General features: G+C 38.4%; 3 protein-coding genes across 4 annotated transcripts in view; 2 read left to right on the top strand and 1 right to left on the bottom strand.

The window, feature by feature from the left end:
• The window catches only part of lcp1 (lymphocyte cytosolic protein 1 (L-plastin)), a 27,644-nt gene extending 25,604 nt beyond the window's left edge, over nucleotides 1–2,040 (top strand). For both annotated transcript variants that reach the window (XM_079881913.1, XM_079881914.1), the window contains exon 16: nucleotides 1–2,040. This exon is cut by the window's left edge and continues 42 nt beyond it. In XM_079881913.1, the coding sequence (XP_079738039.1) occupies nucleotides 1–91 (91 nt within the window). In that variant the 3' untranslated portion in view covers nucleotides 92–2,040.
• cnot11 (CCR4-NOT transcription complex, subunit 11) lies at nucleotides 1,454–20,706 on the bottom strand. Its single transcript, XM_079881916.1, has 8 exons — nucleotides 20,493–20,706; nucleotides 18,691–19,045; nucleotides 14,728–14,892; nucleotides 14,484–14,636; nucleotides 7,264–7,466; nucleotides 6,079–6,281; nucleotides 4,759–4,855; nucleotides 1,454–2,380 (listed from the first exon to the last, which is right to left on the bottom strand). Exons 2-8 carry the CDS (start codon nucleotides 19,007–19,009, stop codon nucleotides 2,183–2,185), a joined length of 1,338 nt encoding a protein of 445 aa, XP_079738042.1. The 5' UTR covers nucleotides 19,010–19,045; nucleotides 20,493–20,706; the 3' UTR covers nucleotides 1,454–2,182.
• A 206-nt stretch (nucleotides 20,707–20,912) lies between these two features.
• Nucleotides 20,913–24,598, top strand: rpl31 (ribosomal protein L31). Its single transcript, XM_079881923.1, has 5 exons — nucleotides 20,913–20,983; nucleotides 21,543–21,643; nucleotides 21,801–21,926; nucleotides 24,266–24,378; nucleotides 24,528–24,598. The coding sequence occupies exons 2-5, from the start codon at nucleotides 21,543–21,545 to the stop codon at nucleotides 24,557–24,559; spliced, it is 372 nt and encodes a 123-aa protein (XP_079738049.1). The 5' UTR covers nucleotides 20,913–20,983; the 3' UTR covers nucleotides 24,560–24,598.
• Nucleotides 24,599–24,604: the final 6 nt, after the last annotated feature.

The following is a 24,604-nucleotide window of genomic DNA, read 5'->3' as shown; positions in this document are numbered from 1 at the left end:
CGCGCTGCCCGAGGATCTGGTGGAGGTGAAGCCCAAGATGGTGATGACGGTGTTCGCTTGCCTCATGGCTCGAGGAATGAGACGAATCTAGAACCGCAACCGGGAATATACGCCTGCGTCTCATCGCCTTTTACATTTCCTTCATGTGTCTTTAATAGTTGCTCAGCTATTGGGTTCCTGCATACATGCAAATGTCATGCACTGTAAAAAAATATATATATATTTCTCGTTTTTCAGGACAAATATCCAAACATTCTTAAATCATCCAAACATTCTTAAATCAAGATGCATTTATTGGATACGCAAAAAGTCTTGTTTTCTGAAAAATGCTGAAAGATTTATAAAAATAGTTTAAAAAAAGAACAAATATCTGCAAATGGAGTCAGAAAAATCAACTTCACTTTTTAGGGAAAACAAGTTTTGTACATCATTTTGTACAACTTTTTACATCATAATTTTGACTGTCATAATTGTGACTTAAGTGTGTGTTTAAATTACACTGTCATAATTTTGACATGTAATAATTATGACTTAATATGTCAGAATTTCAACTTTTTATGTCATAGGCTAATTACGACTTAAAAGTAAATGATTTTAAAGCATGAATTTCTTGTCATAACTAGGCCTTTATTATTGATGCACCGAAATTTTGGCAAATGAATTTTTCGTTTCAGCTCAAACAGTTTTGAAGGCCAAACTCCATTAGCAGATAAAGGGGTCAAAGGTCACGTCTGTTCATGTCTTTGGCACTGTGTGCGTATGTGGTGAAACGAGGAGAGAAATTAAGTCAGCCCAGTTTTGCTCTTTTTAAATGTTCAGGTACTTCCGGCTATAAATGATAAATGACAGCAAACACACGTTAAGACTCACAGATCTGAGACAAATGTACATGTTTAAATGTCACTGTGCAAATAAAAACATTAAAGTTTTGTAACTTGAGTGATTGTGCTTGTTTCGCATTTCATAATCTGATAATAAAACTCATTTCAGATGAGAACTATTATATGTTAATCCATCTTTACTCGTATATATACAGTGGTACACTCAAATAAAGTAATATACTATTAGGTAACAGTTTACAATGAGGTCCCATTAGTTAATGCCTTAACTAGCAATGAGCAATGCATCTGTTACAGTGTTTATTAATCTTTAATCAATAGAAAAGTACCTTTAGTCTACATATGGGCATTTTAAAGTGTAATATATTCTAATTACAATTCATTTTTGCAGTCTTGACCTCATAATCCAGATTACACACACTGAAAAAAAGAGTAATAACACTTATAAGTTATCTGGTTGATGCTTTATATCGTCCTCTAATATAAAAAATCCTGTCATCCATCTCTAAACTGAGGAGTGTGACTAGTGAGACATCACAATATTATATAAACATTAACATTATGACTTGGTCAAGCTGATTCAAAACCATGTGTGATGTGAAAAGATATACAAATAAAATTTGACCTGTTTTATTGCAATGCATGGAAGCTTTAAAAATGATTAGTCTCAAATACTCTGCCATTGTTAACTTAAACATCTCCATTTTAATTTGTGTTGAAAGAACATACATCATTAACACTTTACATAAAGCCTTTATGTATAATGTATTATAAAGATATTCATAATGTTCGCTGCAATGCATTATATATTTTCAGAGTTAAATGTAGCATAATATTTCCGAAATTGGTAGTTTGTTCTATTATACTTTCTAAAGGTGTAACAATGAATAGATAAGGATTATAACGGTGGTTACAATTATTCATGAGACCATACAATGCATTATAAGGCGCATAATTAATGCATTAAATTACTTATATAATGCATTATATATGAAGGCTTTTGTGTGTTACCCAAACATCCAGATCAAACGTTCACATTCCACTCAGCATTATCATCATTATCGTGTTTATGGCTGAGATAAACATCAAAATAAAGAACATAAAACTACTTCAAATTCAGCAAAACTGAACTTATTAAAGTTAATGAAGCAGAGGAGTCGAAACATACTATGAAGAACGTGTAAGTAACCACCGCTTTAATGGACGAAAAGAAAAAAACGCATCAGGATCAAAAAAAGGTTGAACATGTCCATGTGGGAAAACATGAGGAAGTTGATACGCTGTGAAGTGAAAGGCTTTCAGAGAGAGACTCAGCTTTAGTCCTGGAGTTCATGCGCTCGTCATCATTTGGCCATCTTGCTCTCGGCCGGCATCTCTCCGTTATCAAGGGTCTTGAGGAGGCGAAACAGGCCCGCGGCCTCACGGATACGACTGAACTCGATGCAGAACGCCTGAACCTCGATGAACAGATCCTGAACATTGATGATCTTATTCCTGATGAGGGACTGGAGGAAGACGCACACCAGACGCACCAGACGGTTCTTCAGGAGAGGAGAGATCGTGAGCACAAAAATAACAGCACTTGAGCCTCTTTAAAGGGATAGTTCACCCAACAATTAAAATTAGCCCATGATTTACTTGCCCTCAAGTCATCTTAGGTGTATATGACATTCTTCTCTCAGACGAATACAATCTGAGTTATAAAAAAAAATGTTCTGGCTCTTCCAAGCTTTATAATGGCAGTGAATGGGTGTTTGTCTTTAGAAGACCATTAAAGTGCATCTATCCATCATGAAAGTGCATCTATCCATCATGAAAGTGCATCTATCCATCATTAAAGTGCATCTATCCATCATAAAAGTGCATCAATCCATGATAAGTGCATCTATCCATCATAAAAGTACATCTATCCATGATAAAAGTGCATCTATCCATCATAAAAGTGCATCTATCCATTATAAAAGTGCATCTATCTATCATAAAAGTGCATCTATCCATCATAAAAGTGCATCTATCCATGATAAAAGTGCATCTATCCATCATAAAAGTGCATCTATCCATCATAAAAGTGCATCTATCCATGATAAGTGCATCTATTCATCATTAAAGTGCATCTATCCATCATAAAAGTGCATCTATCCATCATTAAAGTGCATCTATCCATGATAAAAGTGCATCTATCCATGATAAAAGTGCATCTATCCATGATAAGTGCATCTATTCATCATTAAAGTGCATCTATCCATCATAAAAGTGCATCTATCCATGATAAAAGTGCATCTATCCATGATAAAAGTGCATCTATCCATGATAAGTGCATCTATTCATCATTAAAGTGCATCTATCCATCATAAAAGTGCATCTATCCATGATAAAAGTGCATCTATCCATAAGTGCATCTACCCATCATAAAAGTGCATCTATCCATCATTAAAGTGCATCTATCCATCATTAAAGTGCATCTATCCATCATAAAAGTGCATCTATCCATGATAAAAGTGCATCTATCCATGATAAAAGTGCATCTATCCATCATAAAAGTGCATCTATCCATGATAAAAGTGCATCTATCCATGATAAAAGTGCATCTATCCATGATAAGTGCATCTATCCATCATAAAAGTGCATCTGTCCATCATTAAAGTGCATCTATCCATGATAAAAGTGCATCTATCCATCATAAAAGTGCATCTATCCATGATAAGTGCATCTATCCATCATAAAAGTGCATCTGTCCATCATTAAAGTGCATCTATCCATGATAAGTGCATCTATTCATCATTAAAGTGCATCTATCCATCATAAAAGTGCATCTATCCATGATAAAAGTGCATCTATCCATAAGTGCATCTACCCATCATAAAAGTGCATCTATCCATCATTAAAGTGCATCTATCCATCATTAAAGTGCATCTATCCATCATAAAAGTGCATCTATCCATGATAAAAGTGCATCTATCCATGATAAAAGTGCATCTATCCATGATAAAAGTGCATCTATCCATGATAAAAGTGCATCTATCCATGATAAAAGTGCATCTATCCATGATAAGTGCATCTATCCATCATAAAAGTGCATCTGTCCATCATTAAAGTGCATCTATCCATGATAAAAGTGCATCTATCCATCATAAAAGTGCATCTATCCATCATTAAAGTGCATCTATCCATCATAAAAGTGCATCTGTCCATCATTAAAGTGCATCTATCCATCATAAATGGCGTAGTGTAAATATCAGCAGTAAGTCTGTTTTATTACAAATTACTCGCATAAGTTGCGCTTTACACTTGTTGAATCCTAGGATGGCTTGAGGATGAGTAAACCATGGGTTAATTTTCATTTTTGAGTGAACTATCCCTTTAAACCACATCTGCCTTTTCAAAATAACATACCTTTTTCCAGATTTCTCTGTATGTTTTTCAGATCATCTGATAAATGTTTTTCAACTGTTAACATGCATGTTACATTCTGACTATATATGCTTTGTAACCAAATAATTGGCGTAATATTGTATGGTATGCACTGTAGCCCATGCATATCAAACACCAAACAAAGTTAAAAATGATGTTCTTGTCTTGTTTTCCAGCACAAATATCTAAACATTCTTAAATCAAGAAACATTTACTGGAGAAGCAAAATGACTGACGTTATTAAGATCAAAATGAAGTGATTTTTTTGCTACAAATCCGCCAGTTTTAGAAAACAGAATCTGGAAACATTTTGTTTGATTTATCTTTCAGGATTGTTTAATGAAAAGTTCATAAGAACAGCATTTATTTGAAAAAGAATATTTTGTAACATTATAAATGTCTTTACTGTTACTTCTGATCAATTTAATGCATCTTTGTTGTATTAGATTTCTATACATAAAAGCATTAACAGTTGCTCACACAGATGCATGATGGTTCGTGTGTTTACCTGCATGTATTTGTCTTTGATCTGCTCACATGTGGAGATGCAGTTGGAGATGTAGAGATGGATGAACTCAGGAGGAAGATCCACCGCTGTCGTTAACCTGCAGTCCAACACACACACACACACACACACACACACTGAGTGCAGGGTTCGTACAGACACTGAAACTCCAGGACTTTCAAGGACTCCTTTTTTGGTTTTGAAGGACTACAATCAGAGATCGCACTTATCAAACAATATCGTTAGGATTTTTTTAAACTTAAATTACATATATAAGGTATTCAGATTCAGATTGTTTTATTTAGTGCCATGTCAGCATTCAAAGTTATTTTCATGACAAAAAATTAAATTACAAAATTACAAATATCATATAAATACAATAAAAACCAAACAAACAAAAACAGCAAGTCATTTAACATATGATAAAAAATAAAAAAAATCCCAAACCTTTTCAGGCATAATCTTACTAAATAAGTCCTTAAGTGAGGTATCTTCATAAAAGAGCATTCTACTTGTACTAAGTCCAGGACAATCTAATAAAATATGTTTATAAGGTATCAAAAATACAACATATTTAATAATATATATTATATACAAAGTTTATAATTGCTATTATTGTTCAGTAAATATTATTTTAGATTTTAATGTTGGCGTACTTCGTATCGAGGAAAGGTCTGATGGGGGTTTATCAGACGGGCTGCAAGTGTTCATTTTAGGTGAAAATATTGCATTAGTGTTTTTTTATGAAAAAATTACATTTCATATAAATTGTATTTAAATAAGTCAAGCACTTTTCAAGTACCTCTTCGCATATATGGCTGTTTTCAAGGTTTTTCCAGGATTTAAATCAAGTCAAACTCAAGTACCCTGTGAATGACACACTTACACATACAACACACAGACAAAACAATCGAGATTTTTACGCTCGACCCTGTCTTTTTATTCTCTACCTGATGGTGGCAGTATATCATTAGACTGTGACGTCACTGTTAATTGGATAATTTACGGGTGGATAGTATAAATATTTGGACCGATTTACCCAACGTTACTTCCTCTGATGGAACATTTTTGTTCCAATATGTTTTATTTTAGTTTGTCTATTATTTACCAACATTCATTATTACCCCATTGGACTACTATTTTCTCTTGCTTATTAAATCCCTAGACATTATGTTATATTTCTGTAACCGATTTTTTCTTTAATAAATAATTTTGCGATGCAAACCATTGGTTTGTGTGTGTAATGCTCTTTATGTTACGGTCGTGAACGAGCTGGCCGTGACACTGTCCTGCCATGATCAGAGATAGAGTTTAACGCTGTACCTGTTGACCACCTCCATGGAGTGCAGTGACATGTCCATGTTGACCAGGACAGAGAAATACTCCGTGATCTGGTTGGATGACATGAGCTTCAGGAGCATCTCAATGGCCACTAGAGGGTTGTTCTCAACCAGGTCCGGTAGTTTGGCTGGTGTCAGTCCAATATGGTAAACCAGCTTAGGATCCTTCTCTAGTTCACCAAGCAGCTGACGAGAGACAGAGAGAGATTTTATTTTATTTTATATACTTTAAGATCTCTTTATTTACAAAAACATTAAAGAGATAACATTTTTAGTAAAAAAGCTCAAATAAATAAATAAAAAAAGCAGCTAGAAAGGAGCGCCAATGGATTTAAAAAACAGAGTCTCAAGACGTGAAATAGCATCTTAGAAACTAGGGCTGTGCAATTCATTGAATTTCGATTTTGGCTCCCAACGATCACCAAAATAGTACAATCGAGTAAAAACGATTATTTTGCTCTGTTTTGCAAGAACGCTCTAATTTTGTCTTGTGTTCTGAATGACACGAGCACATCCACTCCTCCCGAAGCCATAAACTCTCTCAGCTTGAATGTTTAAACTGATAAGACTTAAAGAAGTGAAAATGACCAACTTTAGTTACGATGCAATGCTGGACCGATTGTGCAAGTGACATTCCGAATTTTCCGCATTATAAGTGGTAGACCTGCGGGAATTATTAAAATAATTATTGAAGTATTATCCATTATATTATTTATTTTAATAGGTAAAAAAGTACAATCAATGTTCAAATTTCGATTTTTTAAGAACTGTTGAAAGGTGTCTTTTTAATAAATGCAACACGTTCCCAAAGTCATGTGAAATAATCGTGTTACATAATCGTGATTTCAATACTGACCAAAATAATAATTTATGATTTTTCCCATAATCGAGCAGCCCTATTAGAAATGCAAATTCTTTGTTCTGCTGAACAAAAAAGAAGATATTTTGAAGAATGTCAGAAACCAAACAGTTGATGGATAGTAGGAAAGTCTGGAAGTCAATGGGGTCCATCAACCATTTGGTTTCCGACATTCTTCAAAATATCTTCTTTTTGAAGTGAACCATTCCTTTAATTGTCACAAAAACATGTCTAAATAATGCAAGCAACCCCTTCATAATTGGGGTGAAACGTGAGCTGGACATGACAGTGTTTTGTGATGTTGTGTACCTGCGTCTGCTGTGCCGCTGATAATGGACTCTTGAAGGCTTTGGCCATGATGCGCTTGATCTCCACTCCTGTGCCGTTCCGCACACACATGGACCGATCCCACTGAATCCGATGATCCGGTTCACACGGGTTGAGCCAGGACAGCTCATCCTCACACACCAGAAGAGGCGGAGCGGGCCGGATAAACTCGGGACGAAAGTGGCCTGACAGAGAACCAGACGGGACACAAAAGACCCGTTTAGCCGTTGCATCACAATAAAACAAACTAAACACTAGGGGTGTAACAATATATCATGGGCCTGTACCATGAAGGTAGCTGAACAAACTCGGGGTTACAGGATAAGTTTTGAGTTGACAAAACCAAACCGATGCAATCAGGCTTTATTGGTACCATGATGCAGCTCATCAACTTTCTCTGTCAACTCAGGCTTTGATCCTCAAGCTATGATTACTCCACGCGCGCGTGCACATAAAAGAGTGACGTCGACACTGAACAACCAATCGCGGGTCGCGATTTTTCCGCGGAGGAGCAAGAGATAATCATTCATAATTACGATGAATTTAAATATGTATTTCAAGCTCGAAACAATACGGTCTCTGCTGCCAAAGCAAGAGAAGACTGTTGGAGAAAGATTGCTGATTGTTAATGTGTAAGTTAAACAAATACGTTCTATATTTATGTAAAATTATGTATGTATGTGTAGCCTATACGTGTAATATAGCCTATAACCTATTTTCATAATATATAAAAATGTGCATGTACCGGTACTAAGAAAAATTAATATTCATTGATTTTTAGATGCAACCCCAACTCCAAATGTTCTTGGCAGCAGATAAAGACAAAATATAAAAATATAATTCAAAGTGGTGAGTATTTACCACAACCTTTTATTCTTTTTGTGAACATTTTATCACAAACACTTGTTTGCAGAAAACAGAAATAAAGAATTAAATTCAGAAAACCAGAATACACTGTGGCAGAGTAGTTGGCTCTGAGTAGGCAATAAGGGACGGCCGATTATGGATGGGATTACAGGTGCTGTACAATCTGACCCTGGTGCTGGCTCCTCTAAGCAAGTAACACTGGGTACGTGTGCAATACATTACTACTTTTTTAAGTTTTAAATATGGCTGACTGTTCTGCAGTAGAGGGAAATACAGTGTCCCTGTTGAAGCCAGCACACATACACACAGTCTCCCACACAGAGGTCCATATGCAGCAGACAGAACACCAAACATAACCTGCTTTACAACAGTTATGCTTTACATTGGCCTATTTTTATTTATTAGGGTGGAGGAAATGATGAAGACACTCTGTCTGTGTGTTCTCAGACAGTTGCTGATGTGAATGCACTGGGCTTTTTATTATGGAAAACATTTGAATGTGTGGCATAAAGGGACTGGCCCTTACACATCTCTTTTATTGTAGGATTTTTCACAACCTGCCCCAGAAACTGAAGCCTCTACCTCAATGGGCTTCAGAAGAAATGTGTAAGGATTTAAAACCCTTGACATAAATTACAGTCAGTCCTGTGTTTGTAGGAAGTCAAGGAACTTTTTGTGATTTGATGAGCCTCCAGAAAACTTGTAATGATCATGTTTGTGGTGGAATTATGTTTCAGGTGGAAACAGACTCAGTCAGGGCCCTGTACAAAAGGAGCCTCGAACTAGACTGCACACTAAAGGAGCTGACTGTGAGCTGAGGAGGCTCCAAACAAAATCAAACAGCTGGATAAAACTGATCTCAGTATGTATATATATATATATTAGTATAACTTATTTAACCAAGTAACACTTTAGTATGAATATTTATTAATGCAACTTTCTCTTGCTCTCTTTCTCCCTCCCATCCCACAAAACCAATAAAACTTTTATTAAGTGTAATATTGTATGGTGATTGCATCTACGTCTGCACCAGCTGGGTGGTCAAGTGTGATCGGGTCAGTGTCATCGGGGAGAAGCTGGTTTTGTGGTGTTTCTCGCTCCTTTCTACTGGCTATATTGTGCAGAATGGCACATGCAGCCACTATCTGTGATGCCCGCTCTGGTGACTCTTAAGGGCCGAACACCATTGAAACGTGCATTTAGGATGCCAAAGGTCATCTCTATCTTCACTCTGGTTTTACTGACGGCCACATTGAAGCGGTGCTGTGGCCCTGTGTCTGAGGGTCATGATAGGGGGTTATTGTGTAGGTTTTTCTAGCTCAGTTCAAATTAACAATGTTTTGTATTGTACCAAATTTAACTTGCTTTCCTCAAAGTGCTGACACAACACAGACTCACGGAAAATTCGTGAGACAAGCACTGGAGCCAGGCCATTTGGCATACAAACTTGATCATATATGTTCATGACCACAAGTCATCTGCAGACTGCACACGAAATGTTTAGTAAATCATTGTTATATCTGTTAATGTTACTATTAATTTAAAGATTCATCTCACAGAAAATAATCATCTCACATATTCACATCATCTCTACCTGAACATTATGGCTGTGATAGGACTTCCTATTAACATAATCTGCCTCATGTTCCCCTAGAGCAGTGGAGATTGGAGCAATAAACTGCATGCAATGACTTGGGAATCCTATCAAAAGATTAACAGAAGTTTAATAAAAAAAAAAATTCAAAATAATTCTTAACATGTATTATATTGTATACACTTGTGAAATTTGCTTAAAAAAAAAAAGTGTTCATGTGATGTCACCCTATCAATATATCTTACTGGCAATTTTATAAAAGCCCTCTTTTATGGACATGCGTGTCAATAAATGTCCGGGGAGCACTATTAATGAAACTTTTCATGTACTCCTGCAGAGCGAGGACCACCTTACGAATGGTTTGACAAACCGTGTTTTCCCCTAGCTTCTGTGCGTCACCCACCGTGCAAGAATGTACCACTTGCAAAAAAAAAAAAAAAAAAAAAAAAAAACGCAACGCAATATTTGCGGAACAGTAAGTGCATGAATTCGACGTGTTAAATTCTTTATGTGCGGCTCAAGAGGTTCTCAAAGATAAGACATTCCTTCCGTGGAAAATCTGTATCTTTCATACAAGTAACTTTTAGGAAAGGCAAGGGGATTTTGTCTGGCTAAAAATTCTTTCTAGTGCTCGTCAAACAATTTGCGCTGAGATGTCCACCGGATTTGGAAGAAAAGGTGAAGTCATTGCAACAGACACTTGGAATAAGTTACGTCACCTATATGTTTCTTTGCTCTCAGCTGATTGGTCAAACTTCAGTCTGAGATCTTGAATCCAGAACATAACCTGCCCCGGAGCAGGTTAGCCGTGCAGCGTAAGATACCATGGCAACGAACACAGATTAAAGCCGAGCTACTTTCATAGTACCTAAAACCCAGGGTTGGCGGAAACTAAGCTGAAACATAGCTGGCTAGCCACCTAATCCGGCTTCATGGTACAGGCCCCATGTCACAATATATCGCAATACAAAAATGCAACAATATGTATCGTGGATAGTGACAATAAATAAAAATTACTGTGTAAGAAAAATTCAAGTTTACAGAGTGTCGTCAGTACTACATTAAACTACTATATATAATGTTGAATATAATGTATAATAATGCAATGGGGAAATATTTGTGGGTCCTGATAATGCCAAATGTCTGATGTTACCAGTAAAAAGTGGCCTACATTATTTTAAATATATCTAGTCAGAGTGAAATCATATTCGTCTAAAATAATTCTGTATTTTCAGCTTCAGAATCATGAATATTGTTATTCTGGTGTCTCTATTGTCCTGTGCTTTGGGTTTACAGCACCAAGTCCAAGACTATTCATTTACACACACAATGTAAAACCAAAATTAGCATTTTAATCAACAGTACATTTTCTGTTAACCTTTTATCATATGTCTTGGAGTATCGCAATAATATCGTATGCTGTTAGATTTAAGTGTGGCGTTTGACACTATTGACCACTCTGTCCTCATCTCACGTTTGGAGCACTGGGTGGGTATTCGGGGAAATGCCCTTAAATGGTTTCAATCCTATTTGAGTAGCAGAAGGTTTTCTGTTAATATTGGTGAGTTTACTTCAAATTAGGGATGGGACTTTTTGTCGACAAAACGACCGACATTCGACACATGCTCCACTCGACAAAAAAAATAGAGTGTCGACATGTCGAGGGGGCGGGGCTTGTGGGATTTCCAAATTGCATTTTTTTTTGGCTTTTAATTTATTACATTTAATAAACTTTATTTTTATTTACTTTACTTAAGTTATTATAACTTTACTTTAACCTCGGTTCCCTGAGAGATAAGGGAACGAGTATTGCGTTGCAAACGCTATGAGAAAACTCCTTTTCTCGAGAAAAGAACGACCATGGTGTGTAAACAGAAGCAGCAGCGGAAATATGCACGATCCGCGAGTGCTGAAGACGTTCTGCACCGCAGGAGGACACAAATGGGCGGCGACAGCTTCTTACAGTGGCGGGAGCTTTTTCCTCAGCGCCGTCAACAGAAAGAGCGTTAACTGTAGGTACGTACACACCGCCGCCGACTTGAGCTGCAAAGAAGCTCTGGCCGCCCTGTCAAGGACGCTTGTCGAAAGGACGCCTGGCCGGGACTCGCTCTCTCTCTCTGCTCGTGCGTGCGCGCTTAAAATTTCATATTTTGTTATGAACATTCACCCGCCAGTGTGGCGGATAGCCTTTTGAGGTTTACTCGCCAAACAGAAAATCTACCCGCATTTGGCCTTAATTTCGGACCCTGATGTAGAATATTTTCCACCCTCCGCATTGCTGCTGCTCTTTAAAAAAGAAAAAGAAAAAAAAGGCCGACAATCCGACAAAAAGTCGACACATGGGCCTCGACAGTCGATTTCCCAAATCCCGTGTCGTTCCCATCCCTACTTCAAATGCAGCGCCTCTTACGTGTGGGGTCCCTCAAGGTTCTATCCTTGCTCCGATTTTATTCTCCTTGTATATGCTTCCCCTGGGGTCGATTTTTAGGAAACATGGCATCTCCTTTCATAGTTATGCTGACGATACCCAAGTCTATTTGCCCTTGGGATCAAATAACATGGGTTTAGATACTCTGTTGGCTTGTCTAGCAGAGGTAAAGGCTTGGATGTCCCTAAACTTTCTTCACCTTAATGAAGGCAAAACTGAGATTATAGTTTTTGAACCATCAGAAGCTGCTAGCTCCCTTTGCTCAAATTTTGGTGTGGTTTTCAATAGTGCTCTCAAATTTGACAAACAGATTAGTACGGTAGTCAAACCAGTTTTTTTTCATCTCAGAGCCTTAGCCAAAGTTAAATAATTTCTTTCTTTTAAGGACTTTGAAAGGGTGATTCATGCTTTTATTTCAACAAGGCTGGACTATGTAATTCCCTGTATTTGGGCACTAATCAAGCAACTCTTAACCGTCTGCAAATGGTGCAGAATGCAGCACGAGAGCACATTACCCCTGTTCTTAAATCTCTGCATTGGCTCCCAATCCGTTACAGAATTGATTTTAACGTTTTGATGCTGGTTTTTAAATCCTTGAATGGATTGGCTCCTGTATACGTTTCTGATTTACTTTCCATCCACAATCCTGGAAGGTCTCTTAGGTCATCCAACCAGAGACTGTTAAATGTTCCGCGGGTCAGATTAAAAAAGAGAGGAGATCGAGCTTTTGCCGTTGCTGCACCAAAACTTTGGAACAGCCTACCTGTTTTTATTAGAACTGCCACTACACTACATGAGTTTAAAGCTAAACTCAAAACCTATCATTTTTCTTTGGCTTATAATTAGCCTTTCGCCAAGCCCCGCCCCCCTTAGTTACTGTTGCTATGTCCGACAAACAAATGGTCAAACACGACCAGCGCGACACATTGCCATGACGGGAAGAGGTATATCCGTGCGTGTCAGCGACCTTTTTTGGAGCAATACCTCCGCGATATCCTCCAGATCGAGGCAAAAGGGGTTACAATACAGAGTGCAGTGGAGGGATATATTCAAAATATAAAAATACGCAATGAAGGAGACACGACTACTATCTACGTCTCTATCGAGGCTAATGCTTACCGGTGTTCTTACACATCATGTGTGATATGACAAAGAACAAGGAAACAAGTGTTTAAAAGCATTGAAAGACACTTAACGTTACTGTTGTGTTTTTGTGTGAAAGAAAAAACTGTCTCTGAAAATAAAAGTGCTGTCAGCAATAATTTCTTATGTGTGTTTTTTTCGCATAACACTATGACTAAAATTTCAAAACACATGGGAGTTAACGTTATATTCTCGATGCTGTAGTTTATTTGATCAGTCACAGTATATCATTAATCAAGTTTAATTTGACTTTTCAACTGCAATTAGGCAGGGTGAACTGAAAGCTTTTACAATATTTTAGCTAACGTTATAACGTTATATCGTTGACAAAAGTATGTGGTGCATTTTCTTCCAAAAATGATTTTCTTTCTCAAATTCATGCTTCAAGTTGACAAAGCACAATAAACGAAATCACACAATAACTGTTTAACCAGACATAGCCTTAATTTGCATCTAAATAACTTTCATTAATTGTCTTTCATAATGCACTTACCATAATATTTATTAGGGGGACAACAGATCATAAAACTCGCGGTTCAGACAATATTATGTTTTTTGAGTTACAGATAGGATAGTTTTTCAGATCAGAAAAACAAACAAAAAAACCTTTAAGTAGCCATCGATACCACAGCCAGCAGACGTATTTATGCTTCGTAATGTTCGACACATTTAACTGGGAGTGGGGCCGTCCACACTGTTTTATCTATTGTAGGCACCGCTCGCGTTGTGTTTTCGGCTTTGGGAATGGAAAGAACACAACTCCTCCAGACAATCTCTCGGGGTATCTAGTGTCCGATTTACAAACGCCGTGGGCGCACCGCTTCACCATCTTGCTTGGAGTCAATGTTTGTCGGACCTGCTCACATAGTAACGGTTGCTATGATGTGTGATTGGACAATGGCCGTTTTGGGGGAGGGGCCGGCGATAGGTCAATTGTAGCTGATTTGTGCGGTGTCTGGTATGTTCTGTGTTTTGTCCTGTATTTTATGTTGTAAATGGTGTTAATTCCAATGTTATGTGCAATAATGTACAGCACCTTGGTCAAGAACCGTTGTTTTTAGTGGTGCTATATAAATAAAGTTGAGTTGAGTTGAGTTGAGTTGAGTATCGTGAGTTCAGTATCGTGATATGTATCGTTACACCCCTACTAAACATCAGCCTCACACTCACTTTCCAGAGGAGGACGAGGTCCAGTCACCAGAGACTCTGTGATCTGATTGGCCACGGAGCTGTCGAAGCCCGAGTTGGAGGAGTCTGGATCTGGGTCGCTAAGCAGGCTGGGAAAACTGGCCTTACTCTGAGTGGGAAGCTCCGACTGACGCTCTGAAAGAAAAGACACAAGATGTGAATCTTCATTTTTGGGTGAACTAACGCTTCAAGCCTTATATAACTGCATCTGTAGTTCGCTTCGTACCAGCGAGTGCGAGCTGGAGTCCGCTGATGTCGATGGTCTGTGGCGTGGCGCTCACGTCCATGGAGGACACCTGTCTCGGCGTCTTCTTGAAGAGATCTCGGGGCGGCGCGAGCATCAGCTGCGAGAGGAAGAACTTCTCCGGCAGTGTGATGGGAGGAAGAAAGCCTGCAAGGAAGCAGTAGTAGCAATATATCTACATTTAATATATTGTATATGATTATTACATTTGAGCATTTTCATTTGGCAGACATTTTCATCCTAAGCGACTTACATTGCATTTCAAGATACACATTTATATTCTTATCAGTCCTTGCTTTCCCTGGGAATCGAACCCATGACTTTGGCATTGCAAGTAGAGCCCTGCATTTCAGCCCGAGCCCGACGGGCCCCGACTTTTTTACGCCCCTAGGGCCGGGCTTCGGGCCAATTTTCACGTCATAGTTAAAATGCGGGCCGGGCCTCGGGCCTTTTTTGGGTTATCCTGCTTTTTATATTTTTAGACATTAATTAAAAAAAAATATGAGAAGTTGACGTTGACGATAGAAAAACAAACATAGAAAGAAATTTCGTAACCTCATAACTTATGGCGTTATTTTCCTGTCAAATGTCGAGAGCGCATTATTGTAGCGTGAAAGTAGGCTACATTAATATAATGCGCGAGCGCGAATCTCTCTGCTCGCACACGGAATATAATGTGCCGAGCGCGAATCTCTCTGCTCGCGCGCGGACGTGCCCTGCACTTAAAACGTGTTTTAAATACTGGCCATTATAGCCATCAGCTAATCTTAAAATTACACTGACATATGACTGACATGACAGTCTGTCTCACGCACGCACACAGAAGGTTTCCCGTCAGCGCGACCCACGATTCACCTCATGTGCAAATAATGGAGAATATTAAGAGAAAAATTGCGTGCGTGAGAAAAATTCGTGATAGAAGAAAGGAGGACTGGGTTAAAACCTTCCACTGTGGATGCTTAGCTATTCTTTTTCTCCACGATGCTCTGTTAGAGACTGTTCTAACTTTTCGTTTGATTGGACTTTATTTTTGTTTAACTGTTGGAAACCTCTGATGTTTTTCGTTTGATTGGACTTTGTTTTCGTTTAACTGTTGGAAACCACTGGAAAAAAAGAATGGCTATGTTCTGTGGTGCATTTTTGAGGTAAGATAATCTGCAAGTTTGTTTTTAATTTATTTTATTTAATTTGTTTATAGGCTATTGCTCATTTCGTTTGCAAGCGCTGTTGCGAGCAGCCTGAGCCTGCCTCAGTATTTAAAAAAAAAAAAAAATTGACTCACTGTGGTTTAATAAATAAACATTTATTAAACTAACTGTCTGTGTGATATGCTTGAAGTTTTTTATATCTATTGATTTTATTGTAGACAAGTAAAGTATTATAGCATTGATTTGAGAGGCTCAATTGATCAAACATGTTTTACTCGCTGTCGGCTCGGTTTGCTTGGTCGTCATTTAAAAAAAAATGCTCCAAACATTTGTCTAAATTAACCTAATAAAGAAATGAAAAGAAACATTAATTTACATAACTAACAAAGAAACATAACTAACAAAACTGAGCTATTTTAATGGCTGCAAATAGGGCAGGCTGCCGCTGTGTAATGAAAAGAAAAAAAAAAAAGAAAAAAAACGGGCTCGGGTCGGACTCGGGCTGATAATTCTGATGAGCTGTCGGACACGGGTCGGGCTAGGGCTTGAGCGTCTCGGGCCAGGGCCGGGCTCGGGCCTAAATTTGAGGCCCGTGCAGGGCTCTAATTGCAAGCATCAACACTCTACTGTTTGAACTACAGGAAAGATTATATTATTTATATTTACAAAATATTTATTTCTATAGTGCTTTATACTATACATATCGTTTTAAAGCAGCTTCTGCAAATTCAGCTGTAAAGCAGCTCTAAAAAAGACTATTAATTCAGATCTATTCAGTTCAATAACAGTGCAAGTTATTTAGTTATAAGACGAGTTTAATTCAGTTCTGCACTCTAAAAACTGCTGGGTTGTGTTAACCCAATTTTGGGTCAAATATGGACTAACCCAACGTTGGGTTAAAAAATGCAATTTAAAAATGGACAAATTGCATTTTGGACAAAATCAAAAATGGACAAAAATGCAATTTAAAAATGGACAAATTGCATTGGTTACATTAAAAATGTAAACCAACGGCTGGGTTTGTCCATTTTTAAATTGAATTTTTAACCCAACGTTGGGTTAGTCCATATTTGACCCAACATTGGGTTAACACAACCCAGCATTTTTTAGAGTGTGTGGAAGACAATAGTGTCATTATTCAGGTCAATTCAGTTCAACTGGCATACCGTATATAAGACTTTTACAGAAAGACTTTTCATAAAACCACGAAAGTAAACTTATTTTAACACAATTTTCACTCAATTTAAAAATGTTTTGTGTCTATTCTGGATGATATATATATATATAGTGCGTGCAAATTTATTAGGCACGCTGATTTTCTGATCATATTTCATTCCCAGGAACATTTTGCCAATTCCAAACCATATTAATCTTAATAACTACTATTCATTTTGTATTTAATCATTTATAAGTGATATATAATTGTTCATGAAGGCTGGAAATGAAAAACGCCTTATATTCAGGTGTGCAGAATTATTAGGCATGTTTTATTTTACAGATAAAATAAGCCAAAAAGAGATTTAACTAAGACTTAAAAGTAAAAAAAATTATTAAATGCCCATGAGAAGAATGCAATACTAATGCAATATTAGAGATTGCAGTTAAGGCATGACCATTGGAAAGTGAAATGACACATGTTAACTGCAAAATAATTAAGAATTAAGTTGAAGAATTAAGTGTGAAACCATCAGGAACCCTTAAGTGTCCAGCGCAACCATTTTCCAGAACTGCAACCAACCTGGAGTCTCCAGAAGAGCAAGGTGTCAGGATCAAGAAAATCAACGTGCCTAATAATTCTGCACGCACTGTATATATATAGCTCGACATTAACATCAGTCAAATGCGTGTGTTACTCTTTAGGGTAAGTCGACTTGCGTACGGCCGTCTGCCAAAAGCTAGTTATTTTAGTCGATAATATGAATATGAATATGAATATTTTTCTTACACGAATGCATCGCTTCACTTCAGAAGGCCTTTATTAACCCCCGCAGAGCCGCTTCGAGCACTTTAATCATGAATACATGCGCTTTGAAGGACTTCCAAAAACAAACACCCATTCACTGCCATTATAAAGCTTGGAAGAGCCAGGAATTTTTTAACATAACTCCCAATTGTATCCGTCTGGAAGAAGAATGTCATATACACCTAGGATGACTTCATGATTTAGTAAATCATGGGCTAATTTTTTTTTTTTTGGGTGAACTATCCCTTTAAAGGGATACTTCACCGATTAGCATTAAGCTTTGTATCAGTAGAAACCCGGCAGTATTTTCGAGTGGCCGTGCTTCCCTCCCTCATGTCCCCCTGAGACGAGAGATTTCTGTATCGTGTGTCTGGAAAAAACCCTCAGATGACGTAAAAATCGTCATTTAGCTCATTTGAGGCTTTTTTGTCCAGAGGCGAGAGACTCCAGCCAGTAGGAGGAGCTCGTTCCGCATGTCTTCAACCCGCCCATAGGGGGATCTCACGATAAAACGCCGTCTTTTCAGTTTCCAGTCGACTAGTAGCCTAGCTGTGTCATTTCTTCCGATAATGCCCTCTGTAACCGGTGGGCGTGGCTTGGGCGTGGCCTCGTAGGGCAGCGAAGCAAGTGCATTCTGGGAGTTGTAGTCTTTCATCCACATGAGCCAAAAATACATTTTCTGGCTTTTTCTCAGTCTAGAAGGCTCCAACTTCTAAAATAATTTCACATTTCTACTACATAAATGACCCAATTTAAATACACATTCATCTTTCCATCATGCAAGACAGACACAACCAGGAGAGGAGGAGGAGGAGGAGGAGGAGGAGGACGTACCTGAGAGCGGTTTCTCCTGCTCCTCTCCGGAGGGCGATGGGTTTAGCAGGTGCGCAAACACCGCGGCGAAGGGGTTAGCGGCCAGCGGCTCGGTGCGGTACATCTCCCACAGCAGGTACAGCGCCGTGAGCCTCTGCGGGGCGCTGGGCAGCAGGTCGGGCTGCTGCAGCAACATCACCAGAACCGAGCCCACACGGAAGTGCTCGGCCTTCCCGAAGCAGTGGTGGAAGGCGGTGGACAACTGCTCGAAGCTGTTGCTGCAGGCGTCCTCCGACATGATGCCCAGCAGGTTCGACAGCTCTTTAGGAGCCAGCGTCATGATGCTTCTGTCACACAGGCCACTGGATCAGGAGGACTAGGAAGAGACACACAACAGTAGATGAAGTGAAGTCGGCATGAAATGAAGTTGAGATCATCTTTTTCTTCACTATTCTGATGTATATACGAGTGAAACGCTTCTCAAACAAGAATAAATGTAGGGCGGTGCTTGATTTTGATTGGATGCTTGTGGTTTGCTATTGGTGGATCTCATGTGAGTGACAGGTTGTTGCTCCGCCCACATCATCAGAGAAGAGAAGAGATGCTGCAAGAGGACGTTACTCTGATTCAAGATTACCAGGAACATCAATGATGTGCACGGATATGGCAATATTCCATATAAAAATCGGAATAGTCAATTAGTGACTTTAAACTAGATCTACAATTGGAAGGATCTACGACACTTCATGAGTTTGATTCAGAGAGTAAAGTCTAATCCTGTAAAGCCTGACATAGAAAATAATAGTTTTTTTTTGTTTTTTTTTAATGGAAGTTTATTGAACCTTTAGACAAAATATAAAAGAAAATCTAATACAAATGCATGTGTGTTTTTTGTTGAGAATCATATTTGATACATCAGGCTTTTATGGCTCATATAATATGATATAGTGAGACTATGGAGGAAAAACACCTCCGTTTTATTTAGAGACTAAAACTGAGCAAAAAATATGCAATTTTGTTGCAGATGCTGATATTTACTGTATATGGCCAAAAAGTAAGATGAAATTCTGATGCTTGTAATGCAAATTAATGAGTACATTATAACAGTATAGCAAATACAGAAAATGCATTTAATATCAATATCAGCCAATAATATGTCTTAGTCAGGTGATATTTAAATGCTTAGTTTTATGATCAAAGCTCTGTAGTTTTAAAACATATAAATGCAATACAATGATGATTGAGAGACCTTCCTCAAAAGCCTAATGATCATATTTGATACTCATGATTTCACATGATTAATCTATTAACCCTACAATAGTCAACATTTGAAGTGGATCAAAACCTTTCATCAAAGTTATACATGAATTTTGAGATTCATGAGAACAACTTTGATGAACTTTTTTGATCCACTTCTACTGTAATTTGCTTCAGTACCGTTGAAATATTACTAAAAATATAAAAGTTTTTCTAATGTTTACTTTGAGCTGAAGGAGGACGTTTGTACAATTATACTAAAAGCCTTGTACTTGCTAAAGAAGTCTAAATTATCAATCAGACGACAGAAGTTTGATCATTTATAGGCCTTAGAAATGTGCTACAAATATGATACCAACGGTTTTGTGGGGTTAATACATTTATTGTACAGTAACTGTTCAAATATTCTAATTATTTCACAACATTTCTCAGCTTAATGAAACACATCAGACGAACCTCAAATAATACACGCAGTTTTATTTTTTACTTACTAAACTCCTGAAACTGCTGTCTATTTAGGGAACTCTGTAGGTTTTGTGACACAGTCCGTTAACAACAACATTTACCTGAGTGGAGCTCATCGATACCGTCCCGTCAGCTCATGAATATTCAATAAAAGACCAGACGCGGTGACGCTCCAGTGCCGATATAACACTTATCTGAGAGATTTTACAGGCTAATGTTTTAATCATTAGTCTATTTCTATTCTATAATCTGAATCTTCTTCACTTCCACTCACTCATAACCGTCGCGGTTGTCGGTAAGCGCTTCCTGTGCGCCGAAAGGATTTATGGGAAATGTAGTTTCAAAAAAATAATAATACGGAAAACAAATAGAACCTCAAAAAAAAATCACAAATTGCGAACTAAAATAAAAGTTGTTTTTCATTATTATTATAAACATAATATTCACTCATATATACTTTCACATATATTTACGTCATAAAAAAAAACAAGGACAACTCAACAACGTGTAATGACCCGGATGTGAATGTGTATTCCGCCTTGAATGTGACCCATAATCCACCGCTCTTCCTTTCCCACATTCATCGTACAGAGTGAGTATCTTCCTCTCGCTTATCGTCTATAAATCCAGCATCATCCGCGTTATTAAGCACTAATAATGAAGTTTAATGTCACATTTGTGTGTACAGACACATTATGAATCACTGTGATGCGTTTTGTTGTGTTTAAGACGCTGATGTGAGTGATTAAAGACTCAATGCTAACGCGTCCGTGAGAGAATGAGACGGAAAAAAATATGAAGCGTTAAACTGCAGAATTACACTGATTTTAACCGGGTAAACTGTGTTTTAACGCGATGAATAAAGTTACATATATGAGTAATCATGACAATAGTAGTCAATTCTTGCACTATGTAGTTCATTAGCTCGTGATTGTATTATTAGCAGTTATGTGTCTCTCGTCCAATCAGAGTTTAGTCTCAGAACTGTATGTTCTAGTTCTGTAGGGTTTTACAATGAGAAATAAAGTCAGCATTGGTTGATATTGGTGTGTTTTGGTTAATGAGTGACGTGTATCCAGTGAAGTGATGCATGCATGTCCAGTGTGTGATTGTGTTGTGTTGTGTTGATATCTCTATGTGTGTGTGTGCAGATGGCACCCAAGAAGGGCGAGAAGAAGAAGGGCCGCTCCGCCATCAATGAGGTTGTGACGCGTGAATACACCATCAACATCCACAAGCGCATCCATGGCATGTAAGTGACACCTGGAGCGAGTGAACGCTCACCTGTAACTCACACTGATGGACTAACACACACCTCTGCTCCTCTCTTCATCACACCTGGAGCGAGTGAACGCTCACCTGTAACTCACACTGGAGGATTAACACACACCTCTGCTCCTCTCTTCCAGCTCTTTCAAGAGGAGAGCTCCTCGAGCGCTGAAGGAGATCCGCAAGTTTGCGGTGAAGGAGATGGGCACGCCGGATGTTCGCATCGATACCCGTCTCAATAAGGCCGTGTGGGCTAAAGGTGTCAGGTGAGACGATCTCGGCGGTTCTGTTGCGCTCATTCCCGCTAATAACACTAAAATGCCTTCGCTTTGAGTCGAGTCTGTAGTCTGAGCTGGACTTAAAGGGATAGTTCACTTTGAAATTAAATGTTGGTATGTTTTAGTTTACCTCAAGGGCATCCAAGATGTAGGTGTCTTTGTTTCCGCAGTAGTTTCAATTTTGATATTTTTAGGTCAAACCGTTCTTGTCTGTCAGTCATTTAATGCAGGTCTATGGTCACTATCTCAAAGAGCATGCACAGAGTCCAAATTAAAACAATTCCCCATCGTCCAAATTAAACAATTCCCCATCGTAAGTACACACTGATGGCCTAAGACACGAAACGAGCGGTTTGTGTGAGAAAACTAAATGTATTTATATAGTTTTTTTAATCTTCTACACAGCCACGTCCAAGTGATCTGGTGCAGACTGGTGTATAGATATATACACTACTATATACCTTGGCTACGGCAGTTCATTGGAACGAATGCCGTAGGCAAGGCGGCATCTATTCTAGTGTATATATATCCATGCACCAGTCTGCACTAGATCACTTGGACGTGGCTGTGTACAAGAGGTAAAAACGATATAAATACTGTTCGTTTTCTCACACAAACCGCTCGTTTCGTTCTTAACTACCATAGTACGATGCATCGTTGGAGAAATCAACTAGCTAGTCACGACTGTTTCCCGAAACTGTATGTCGCAAAGTATCGTTCAACCACGTTGGTTTATGACGTCTCGCACGTGGTGGACTAATAACTTATTTTAATTAATCTGTTTGAGATCGAATTAAAGCTAGATTTTATCATATAAGTTACAGACATGGCATCTGAAGACCATTTCTAATTTTTCTCAGTTATTTTGCTTTATTAGCAGACTCAATATTTGACTCGTTCTTACATAGTAGAGCACGTTCGCACATGCGCAGTCTTCAAAAACGGTGCTTTAAATCTCTTGACAAACTAAAATACGTAAATTACGTTTGTATGTAAATAACACGGGTTGTACTGAATGTCAGCTTGCTTATTTTGCCAATCGAGGGGCTTTATGCAAATATCTAGTGAAAAATGCGGGCGGTAGCCAATCGCTGTGAGGTTATGGGAGTGACGTCTGTCTTGAATGGTTTAAAACGTGCAGGTTGTGCCGGAGTTTATGCTGGATTCAGTGCATAAATCATATTATTCATAAGTTTGGATGCTTTGCAGTTGTTATACACACTGCCCGGATAAAAGAAAGGCGCTGTTTGGTTTTAAATAGGCAAATGTTTAAGAGTCTATGATTGGATCATTATTGCAGGGATCATTTCTAGCATGTTATATGTTTGGCAACAGTTCTTCTAAGCCTGATTGATGGAGCGTGTAGCTTTCTATTTCCTAAACAAGCATGTATGAAGACGCATCATGACCATATTTCAGGATGACCGTGTCAAGAGTCATCAGACTCAACCTGTGAAAATGAAGAATCATTTTCCACACCTTAAATTCACTGAAAGTCCTTGGAAAAGTCCTGCAGAAAGCGATCATAAGGATGTAGTGTAACGACGAATTATTATTTTTTCTGAAGTGTTGACAAATGAGTGTTAACTAATAATTGTTATAAACTGAAAATACCCCAAAAATATTAGTGCATTCCTGGAACTGGGCGTCGTTACACTACATCCTTATGATCGCTTTCTGCAGGACTTTTACAGGCTTTTCCCAAATCACTGAAGTGACGTCGGCGTCCGGGTTAGCGGTAGCATTAGCCGTCAGGCAAGTGTTATTTAAATAAACTCCTGATGTACTTACAAACTTTTCAATGCCTCGTTTTATGAGTACAGAACCTGTTTGTACGACTGTAGAAGTTTGGTGCCATTCTGGGCATTATTAGTGTGGTAATTTACCAGATACAGCCTTGGATCCATTAGCGCCTGCACTAAGCCATCCGGCTGATCTCTCTAAATAAGCTCTAACTTTAATAATGTTCAACCAAGGGAATAAAGGCTTCTGGGGGGGGTTTGGCTCGAGGTCATGGTGCCCTAGGCTGATTTTACTCTGAACCATCCCTTTAAATTCACTGAAAGTGTTTGGGATGTGCCGGAGGAGACGGTACAGAGTGCTGGACTCTTGCATTCTCAATACAAGATCTTGAGCAAAAACTGATGGAAGTGACATTTATGAGGCGCATCAACTTTTCCTCAAATCTCGCCTCTTTCCAGCTGCAAACATCTGTGATGACACACACAGATTAAACACACTCGCTCAAACACAGAAGGCATTTTAGCGCTGTCAGACATTCACAATCATGCATCTGATGCCTAACGTTAGTGTGTGTTGTTTGTCAGGAACGTGCCGTACCGCATGCGTGTGCGTCTGTCCAGGAAACGCAATGAAGACGAAGATTCTCCAAACAAGCTGTACACACTCGTCACATACGTCCCCGTCACCACGTACAAAGGTGAGGTGGTACTCCGCTGTCAATCATGTGTGTCTCAGTCGTATATCTGAGGCTCATTTACTGTCAGTGAATGAAGTCATTATACGTGTTTGTTCTGCATTGTGCATCTTTAAAAACCATTTTAAACTTTGTGCTTTTTGTGTCCGCAGGTCTTCAGACTGTAAATGTGGATGAAAATTAATTTTCTCTTCATGTCTGTTGGAATAAAAACATAAAAGGATTTTTG

This window comes from Squalius cephalus, assembly GCF_949319135.1.
Source record: "Squalius cephalus genome assembly, chromosome: 9".
NCBI lineage: Eukaryota > Metazoa > Chordata > Actinopteri > Cypriniformes > Leuciscidae > Squalius > Squalius cephalus.
This window is presented reverse-complemented; position numbering and strand designations above follow the sequence as displayed.

Excerpts from the sequence above, each read along its gene's own strand:
- cnot11 (XM_079881916.1), bottom strand. The coding sequence starts at position 19,009 with ATGACGCTGGCTCCTAAAGAGCTGTCGAACCTGCTGGGCATCATGTCG. Across the intron at positions 4,856-6,078 it reads TCCATGGAGGTGGTCAACAG|GTTAACGACAGCGGTGGATC; the intron begins GTACAGCGTTAA and ends GTTGGACTGCAG. Across the intron at positions 2,381-4,758 it reads TCAAAGACAAATACATGCAG|AACCGTCTGGTGCGTCTGGT; the intron begins GTAAACACACGA and ends CCTCTCCTGAAG.
- rpl31 (XM_079881923.1), top strand. The coding sequence starts at position 21,543 with ATGGCACCCAAGAAGGGCGAGAAGAAGAAGGGCCGCTCCGCCATCAAT. Across the intron at positions 21,644-21,800 it reads CACAAGCGCATCCATGGCAT|CTCTTTCAAGAGGAGAGCTC; the intron begins GTAAGTGACACC and ends CCTCTCTTCCAG. Across the intron at positions 21,927-24,265 it reads GTGTGGGCTAAAGGTGTCAG|GAACGTGCCGTACCGCATGC; the intron begins GTGAGACGATCT and ends GTTGTTTGTCAG.